The sequence below is a fragment of the Triticum aestivum genome, chromosome 1B (assembly GCF_018294505.1).
Source record: "Triticum aestivum cultivar Chinese Spring chromosome 1B, IWGSC CS RefSeq v2.1, whole genome shotgun sequence".
Classification (NCBI taxonomy): Eukaryota; Viridiplantae; Streptophyta; class Magnoliopsida; order Poales; family Poaceae; genus Triticum; species Triticum aestivum.
In genome coordinates this window covers 16,232,965-16,242,837 of record NC_057795.1, presented here as the reverse complement: position 1 = coordinate 16,242,837, position 9,873 = coordinate 16,232,965, and the positions used below count along the sequence as shown (strand labels likewise).

At 44.0% G+C, this 9,873-nt stretch overlaps 1 protein-coding gene across 1 annotated transcript; it reads left to right on the top strand.

The window, feature by feature from the left end:
• The first annotated feature begins 1,292 nt into the window (after nucleotides 1-1,292).
• LOC123084745 (wall-associated receptor kinase 3) lies at nucleotides 1,293-4,225 on the top strand. The gene is made up of 3 exons (XM_044506242.1): nucleotides 1,293-2,343; nucleotides 2,530-2,676; nucleotides 2,891-4,225. The coding sequence occupies exons 1-3, from the start codon at nucleotides 1,362-1,364 to the stop codon at nucleotides 4,102-4,104; spliced, it is 2,343 nt and encodes a 780-aa protein (XP_044362177.1). The 5' UTR covers nucleotides 1,293-1,361; the 3' UTR covers nucleotides 4,105-4,225.
• The last annotated feature ends 5,648 nt before the right edge of the window (nucleotides 4,226-9,873 follow it).

Genomic DNA, 9,873 nt, shown 5'->3' with positions numbered 1-9,873 from the left:
GACTCATATTGAGTCTACAAATTATACACATAGAGTTCAATGAAGACCAAATGCTTGTGATAGTTTGAGAAGTAACATATTTAAATTGTGCATCTGAACGCAGAAAAAATACATTGATCAGTACCGCCTTTCAGCCAAAACACGCTACTGTTACAGAGAAGTACATAAAAAATACATTGATCATCAATGATCTTTTTGTATATAATCTAAATTGTCAATAGGAATCTACCCCGATTTAAGAACCGGCGAAGACTCCTATTGCAGCCACAGATCCTACACATAGAGTTCAATGAAGACCAAATGCTTGTGATAGTTTGAGAAGTAACATATTTAAGGTGGTAAAAATCTTGCTAGGGGAGCGAGGTGAGACTAAAAATAGCACTGCCACAACCTCTTTACTACCGGTTCGTGCCACGAACCGGTACTAAAGATGCTGGTGCCCGGCCAGCACCTTTAGTACCGGTTCGTGGCACGAACCGGTACTAAAGATTCGCATTGAACCGGTACTAAAGATCTCCTCCCGCCTAGCCATTTGAACCGGCACTAATGGACACATTAGTGCCGGCTCATACGCAAACTGGTACTAATGTGTCTCAGATTTGACTCTTTTTCTACTAGTGACCTCGGACAACACCACCGAGGATGATGGTGGTGATGATGATGACGGCTGGGAGTCACCGTAGTTTGTCTCGTTGCACCATAGTGTTTTCTATCTAGTTGCACCGTACTTTTATCTATCTATGCTTTCGAACTATCTATCTAGTTGCACCGATGTAAACTACCTTTGTATTTTTTTTTATCTATGCTATGATGAACTATGTATCGTTTTTATATATGCTAAAACTATGTATCGTTTTTATATATGCTAAAACTATGTATCGTTTTTTATCTATGCAAAATTAATTAAAAAAAAGTTGTAGAATGAGCGTGCGCTGTGCGCCACGCCAAACTTGGCGAAGGGCACGCCGTAAAGCAGAATTTAGCGCGCCGCGCGTTCGGCGCCTGTTGAAGATGCTCTTAAAAATGTAAAATCCAGAGTGTGCCAACATGTAAATACGTGATTAGTTATAGCAGGATATGCATGTCGTGCAAGATAAGCAGGCATGAAGCATGCATACTTTTGATTAGTTATATCTCTGTTTGGCTGGCATGCAACGGCGTGGTAGTAGGAGAGATCATGTGCACACGGCCGGTCTCTCGTCCACACTCGATCTCATGTTTAATTAGTCCTTGTGCTTATAAATGTAGTCCTGTTGTATCATGTGCTTATTAACCAAGCCTCTGATGCCAAACGTATTGTCTACTTACTGTAGGCCTGCAACTAAGCTAGCTAAGCCAAGCAGTCCATCATCAACTAGTCAATGGCGCAGATAGCCGTGCCTTCATCGGCCGTCGCAGCGATGGCAGCAGCAGCAGTACTGATCACGACGCTGATCTCCGCTGCCGGAGCCGGAGCACCGGCGTTGGCTGGGAGACCCGGCTGCGACACTAGGTGCGGGGACGTAACTGTGTCATTCCCGTTTGGTATCGGCCGGCCCGCGTGCTCCGCGGGACCAGGTTTCAACCTCACCTGCGACAACACCACCCGTCCTGGCCAGCCCCGGCTGCTCCTCGACGAGCGCGGCATATTCGAGGTCAGTGACATCCTCCCGGAAGAACGGTTGGTGAGCGTGCTGAGACCCCCTATCTTTGGGGACGCCGCCAGGAACATCAGCACCTCCGGCGCCGTCATGAGGGGGTCGTGGGGCGGCGGGGGCCTCCGCGACGACCTCGGCCAGTACTCCATGGCCATTCTGCCTGGGCCTGGCGCCGCGTCCCCAAACCTGCTGGTGGTCACGGGGTGCAACGTCCAGGCGACGCTGCTCACCAGAGCGCGTGGCAAGGCCAACGTCGCCACCGGCTGCACCACCTACTGCCCCCTGGACGCTCCCCTCAGCGCGCAAGATGTCGACGACGACCCCCAGGTCGGCTACTGCAGCGTCCCCATCACGACGCACCAGACCTACTACGACGTGGAGCTCAAACGGCTCGGCAACGGCAGCGCCACCATCAACCACAATGTGCCAGTCTACGTGCTCATAGCACGTGGTGACTGGTTCTCTCCCGAAGTGGCCATAGTTGTGATGAATCTGGGCAAACCCGGGCCCAAGCAGCAGGAAGACCATCTGAATCTGATGGAGATTCCTGTGTTTATGGAGTGGAAGATCTTCGTCTACGGATCTCGCCACGACGCCCCGGTCAGCGCTAACGCCGACTGCACCATGGAAGGCCAAGGAGATCTCTACTGGTGTCACTGCAAGCCTGGCTATGAGGGCAACCCCTACCTCGATGGCGGATGCCAAGGTACCGACTAGCCCCTACCTTCATGAATAAATAGATAGGAGTATAGTAGTACTACTCTCACTTTGTTGTTTTCATTTCATGCAAGAAACTAATTAGTATCATACTCAATTTCCCCAAGAATATACGTATATACTACACAAACCACTACACTCAGGTGTATTAATTGTACTACTACAATTACTGCAGACATCAATGAGTGCTTGAACCCAGGATGGAATGGATGTTTCGGAGAGTGCACCAATAGGGAAGGATATTTTGATTGTGGCTGCCAGAGAGGATTTGAAGGAAACGCCAACGTACCTTATGGATGTGTCAGAACCAAAAAGAACACAGGTGAGGACACCCATATGCAAAATGACTTTTTTCGCCTCTCTTGGTATATATTGTCATCATCATATATATAGTGCTCAACAACCCTTGGCTAGTGAATCTGCACCAGCAGCGAGTATATATTGCTCAATGATCAACATTACTATTGCTTATATTTGCGCATACTCTATTTTCCATTGAAGACAATAAGATAAATACGTATGTTTCCTTTCTGTAGGTTTAATCATCGGTCTATCAGTTTCTGTTGTCCCATGCGTCATGTTTTTGGTTCTCGGGGGAATATTCATGATCCGTAAAGTTAAGAATTACAGAGCCAAAAAGCTGAAACAGAAGTTTTTCAATCAAAATCGCGGGCAGTTGTTGCAACAGCTAGTGTCTCAAAGGTCTGACATTGGAGAAAGAATGATCATCCCATTGAAGGATCTAGAGAAGGCCACAAACAACTTTGATGAAACTCGGAAGCTAGGTGGTGGAGGCCATGGTACAGTCTACAAAGGAATACTATCAGACCTACATGTTGTCGCCATCAAAAAATCAAATATCGTGGTTCAGAGAGAGATTGATGAGTTTATTAATGAGGTGGCAATATTGTCACATATCAACCATAGGAATGTCGTCAAACTTCATGGATGTTGTCTTGAGACAGAAGTCCCAATGCTGGCCTACGAGTTCATTTCTAATGGAACCCTTTGTGAACATCTTCATCATGGATCACCTAGAGCAATACCATGGGGAGATAGGCTAAGAATCGCAAATGAAGTAGGCAAAGCTATTGCTTACCTTCATTCTGCTGTTTCAATCCCTATTATACACAGAGACATCAAATCTTCCAACATACTTCTTGATGATGCCTTGACAGCAAAGGTATCAGACTTTGGTGCTTCAAGATACATTCCTATTGATGAGGTAGGGGCAGCAACAACAACTGCAGTACAAGGGACTATTGGATATCTAGATCCTATGTACTATTACACGAGACGTCTGTCAGAAAAGAGTGATGTTTATAGTTTTGGAGTACTTCTTGTTGAGTTACTTACTAGAAAGATGCCAGTCAAGTATAGGTCCTCGAAAGGTGATGGGCTTGTTGTAGAATTTGCGGAATTGCTTGAACAAGACAATCTAGTTTTCATACTAGATCCGCAGATTGTAGAGGAGGGAGGTGCCGAAATCAAAGATGTATCTGCCCTAGCTGCATCATGTATACAATTAAAAGGAGAGGAGAGACCAACCATGAGGCAAGTGGAGATGGCGCTCGAAGGTCTCCAATCAACCAATGATCACGCCCCACATGATTTGCAACCAGAACGAAATGATTACAGTTATACTACAATTAGTTATCCATCCACTAAAATAAGCACAAGTTTGGGGGATGTGAGTAGACAATACAGCCAAGAAGAGGAGTTCTCATTGTCCGCGAGATACCCTCGTTAAGTTGGTTGATATTTGAGCATGGTATGTTGTTTGATTATTATTTTGAGTGTTAATCTTATGCCGAATCTATGTATTTGTAAACTTTATGAAATATGTGCATTGTGTTTTCTTTGACTTTTGATCCACGTCTTGAATGTGGCGATATGTAAGTAATGTGCATTAGTTGTATCACACTCATAACTAGTGACGTCAGCCATCTACAAAATTTTCTTCATCCTCCTGCCTTACAATCTCAAGAAAAGAGTGACTGGCTATTCTACACGCGCGCATCCCTCCATGCACCTACCACGCGGTTGCAGCAGAGAAACACATAATTTTTCTTCATTCAAAGATTCTCTTACTGCAGCAATTCATAACAATTTTAGACTTTACAGCAATGGTTTTATTTGTAGGATACTCCCTCCATAACTTATAACATACGCATTTTTTAACACTATCACCGACTCTAAAAACATCTTACAAAAGTTACAGAGGGAATAGTACATTATGGAATTTTTGAAATGTCTTTTTTCTAAAGCCTGCACAGATTCATTCAAGTATGTCTACATTGCAATGCGTTTCTTTGCCCTCTGTTTATGAAGCCGGAGTACATTGTTGCCACAACAGAAATGACACGCGCATTTCTACTGTTGAAGCCAAGACCTTTAAAAAAAAGCCATGGTTTTGTTTATTTGTGTCAACGAGGTGCACACATTTTCATGCTCTTGCGTGGGAATCTTGGCACGTTATTTGCCAGCTGCCAGCATTGATCGAGGTGCACACATTTTTATGCTTTTGCGTGGGAATCTTGGCACGTTACTTGCCACAAGGGAACCACCTACAAAGGACACCCACCGTTCTAGAGCTAGTTCAAAAGGATTTTCTCCCCGTGTAAATATGAAATATAGACATAGCTGTTTAACAACTTAAATATTGCAACCGACGTATACTATTCCATGCTTATTGGAAGGATAAATCAAAAAGCAGATCGATCGTATAGGGTGATTAATCAAATGAGCAGTGGCGGAGCTTGAAAAGAAAAGTTGGGCGGGCCAGAGATCACAATAGTTTTCAAATTCTAAAGCATATATACTATTTCAATATATAGTTAGTACACCTTCTGTTCACATTGACTACAAGATAACCAGATGGATATATATACATATATACTGCCAAGACCAAAATAAGCCATAACATTTGACCATATATACTACTCAAAACCAAAATACGCCATAGCATTTGACCATCAGGCAAGGTTGTGTGCAGGTACATACTACAAATCAGCATTCTGTTCCTTCACGCATTCATGGCTGCCCACACCTCAACTTGTAACCTGTAAACATAATGGAGTGAATTATTTATGCTACAGCAAGGCCAACTGTGGCCGGTGAGGTGTCTGAATATTGGATGAAGGGAACTAGGGAAGAGAGGGAATGATGTGCGCCTCGCCCGTGGGCGGCGGCCGGCAGCGACGGGTGCCACGGCAGACGGCTGCTGCACTATGGGACGGCGGTGAGCGGCGGCTTCATTGTGTGCTTTTTTTGGGAGGAACGAATGTGGCTGTGCGAGGCAGAGGCTGGCCGTTGACGATGTGTCATGTGTGTGTTGTATCGATTGGGGCTGCACCTGCGTACTGTGATGGGCTGGGCTGGCCGGCTGGGTATGAAGCATACATATATATAAAAAAATAGCTTCAGACCTGGGCGGGCCACGGCCCACTTGGCCTTGCATAATCTCCGCCAGTGCAAATGAGCTCAGTTAGCTTTTAAACCTCAAAGAAGCCGCAGCCAGCAGCATGCATGTTTGTTGGTGAGATGCGAACACATAAAATATTGCAGCAGGACAAGTGGTTACTTACTTGCATTGGATTCTTTGGTGTCTGTCGCTGAGATCGACCACCTACTACTTGCATCCAGTTTTGCTAGGGCAACTCCAAGGCTGCCCTGCAAATATACCGGTTTCTCAATAATGATATCTTTTCAAATAAAAAGGATATGTATACAATCTTATTTTTTAAAATACCGATATGATAAATAATACGAAATGTCTTCCCAGAGCATTACTAGGAAAATTCTTACCTGTAGCACTGGTTTTTTTGCTATCAGCAGCGCTGGCACACACACTACATAGACTCTGTTTGATACTGATTTTCTGTGAAAGACAAAAACAAGGAAAATAACTGCAGCTGGCACTAGGCATTAGGTTAATAGGTTAGTCCCAAAAATTGATATAAAATAGCATAATAATGCATATAAAACATTCAAGATGGATAATATAATAACATGGAACGATAAAAAATTATAGATACGTTGGAGACGTACTCCATCCGTTTTTTTGACTCCGCATATTAGAGTTGACTAAAGTCAAACTTTCTAAAGTTTGCCTAAGGCAATACGCGAAGTAAATAAAAACAGAGGGAGCATTAAGCATCCCCAAACTTAATTCCTGCTCGTCTTCGAGTAGGTAAATGATAAAAACAAATTTTTTTATGTGGAATGCTACCTAATATGTTATCAATGTAATCATTCTTAATTTGGTATAAATATTCAGATCCCATATGATTCCAAAGAAAAGTTTAATATTGACATAATAACAATAATACGTCAAGCATACTAGAAAGCAAACATGAAGTTTCAAAATAACATGGCTAAAGAAGTTATTCCTACAAAATCATATAGTCTTGTTATGCTCGCTCTTCTCAACACAAAGTATAAATCATGTATTACCCCGGTGTTAGCCAAGCAATTGGTTCATACTTCCTAACGCGCTTCAGCTTTTTTCAACTCTTCACGCAATACATGAGCGTGAACCATGAATATAGCACTATATGTGGAATAGAAGGTGGTAGTAGACAAAAGAAGGGAGAAAGTCTCACATCAACTAGGCAAATCAATGGACTATGGAGATGTCCATCAATTGATATCAATGTGAGTGAGTAGGAATTGCCATGTAACGGATGCACTAGAGCTATAAGTGTATGAAACCTCAAAAATAAAACTAAGTGGGTGTGCATCCAACTTGCTTGCTCATGAAGACCTCGGGCATTTGAGGAAGCCCATTATTGCACTAGTAGAAAAAGGGTCAAACGTGAAGCACATTAGTGTCGGTTTGTATTAGAGCCGGCACAAATGTATACATTAGTGCCGGTTCCAATGGCTAGCCTTTAGCACCGGTTCGTGGCTAACCTTTAGCACCGGTTCGTGCCACGAACCGGTAATAATGAGGGTGGTGGCAGGATGTTGTCAGTCTGGGCCCCCTCCAGCACCTTTAGTACCGGTTCGTGCCACGAACCGGTACTATAGGTCCTCCTGCATATAAACCCTTCGTCCAGCTCGCTCTGTTCTTCCCCCTTTCCCCTCTCCTCTCCTCTCTGTTCTTCCTCTTCTCCCCTCGAGCTCATCACACATTTTGCCCAAAATTTGTCAAGATTTGAAGGCCCCCATCCATTCAAGTGATCACAAAGGTTAGCAACTTTGTCCTTTCATCTCTCATTGCTAGATTAGCTCTTGCATTGGTTTATATAGTTATTAATTTGTGAGTTTAGTAATTTGGGAGGAAATATATATATATGTGCTAGTATTTGATTTATATGCAATTTGAGGTCAAAATAACACTTAGTTTGCATATGTAGGTGTGGTTTACTTAGTGCCTTCTAAATCTCTGTCGTAACCACCGTCGATCGCCCGCACCGTCCCGTCGCCGGCACCACCTTGTGGTGAGCCTCTTGTTCATGAAATTTTATATAAAAAATTGATGTTTGTGTGATTTGGATATATAGTTACTCGTATAATAATTATCTTACCCGTACGTTGTTTGTTATACATAGTGCCATGGTTTTGATATCCGTCCCCGTCGGCCCTCGTCCTTGTTATGATTCGGATGTGGTATATTCTCTTTTAAAACTATTTGTTGCATTTCGTGTTTATGACAAATTATGCCCATCAAGTTGACATAGATATTTTTATCTAGGAGGTATGTGAACCGGAAATTCCAACCGACCCTATTGTCGAGAGGTTAAATTTAGTTGAAAGAGAAAACGAGTACTTGAAAGAAAAATTGAAAAGAATTGAGGGGGAGAAGATGGAATTGGAGTTGCATGTTGCCGATGTCGTCGATGATCACAAGATCAAGATGGAGAAAATGCGCTTGAAGATTAGAAAGATTAGAAAATATGCCATCGATAGTGAGGCTTGGTATCATTATGCTGTTGGATCAATTGTTACCTTAGTTGCGATCTTGATCGCATTTGTTGTTGCATTTAAATGCTTTAGCTAGAGAGTTATTTGTTTGTTGCATTTAAGTGTTGTATGAACTTTATGTATGAACTTGTATTAATTTGGTCTATTCGGTGTTGTGTAATGAAGATGAGCCGGCAATGGATGTACGATGACCGATGCTCTCCCCAGTTCGTTGAGGGCGTGCATACTTTTCTGCTTGCGGCTGAGGCAAACAAGCGGGCGGATGGTTTTATGCCTTGTCCATGTGCTGGCTGTAAGAATGGTCGCAATTACTCTACGTCAAGAACCATTCACGTCCACCTGTTTGAGTCCGGTTTCATGCCCCACTATAATGTTTGGACCAAGCACGGAGAAAGAGGGGTTATGATGGAAGACAATGAAGAAGAAGAGGACGACGACAGCTATCCTGGCCATGGGTTCCCTGAATACGATGATACAACAATGGGGGAAGAAGCTGAGCCGGTAATGCGGGAAGAAGCTGGGCCGGCAATGCGGGAAGAAGCTGAAGAAGAGGCATCAGATGAGCCCGTTGATGATCTAGGTCGGGCCATTGCCGATGCAAAGAGAAACTGCGCAAGTGATTTGGAGAAGAAGAAGTTGCAGCGCATGTTAGAGGATCACAAAAAATTGTTGTACCCGAATTGCGTAGGTGACAAGAAAAAGCTGGGCACCACACTGGAATTGCTGCAATGGAAGGCAGAGAATGGTGTATCTGACAAGGGATTTGGAAAGTTGCTGGTAATGATAAAGGATATGCTTCCAAAGGACAACGAATTGCCCGAGAGTACGTACGAAGCAAAGAAGGCTGTCTGCCCTCTAGGGTTAGAGGTGCAGAAGATACATGCATGCCCTAATGATTGCATCCTCTACCGCGGTGAGTACGAGGATTTGAACGCTTGCCCGGTATGTGGTGCATTGCGCTATAAGATCAGCCGCGATGAGCATGGTGATGTCGAGGGCGAGCGCCCCAGGAAGAAGATTCCTGCCAAGGTGATGTGGTATTCTCCTATAATACCACGGTTGAAACGTTTGTTCCAAAACAAAGAGCATGCCAAGGCGATGCGATGGCACAGAGAAGACCGTAAGAAAGACGGAAAGTTGAGAGTACCAGCTGATGGGTCGCAGTGGAGAAAAATCGAAAGAAAGTACGGGAAGGAGTTTGCAGATGACGCAAGGAGCGTATGGTTTGGTCTAAGCGCAGATGGCATTAATCCTTTTGGGGAGCAGAGCAGCAACCATAGCACCTGGCCTGTGACTCTATGTTTGTATAACCTTCCTCCTTGGTTGTGCATGAAGCGGAAGTTCATTATGATGCCAGTGCTCATCCAAGGCCCTAAGCAACCCGGCAACGACATTGATGTGTACCTAAGGCCATTAGTTGAAGAACTCTTACAACTGTGGAATGGAACAGGTGTACGTGCGTGGGATGAGCACATGGGGGAAGAATTTGACCTAAAGGCGTTGCTGTTCGTGACCATCAATGATTGGCCTGCTCTCAGTAACCTTTCAGGACAGACAAACAAGGGATACCGCGGATGCACGCACTGTTTGG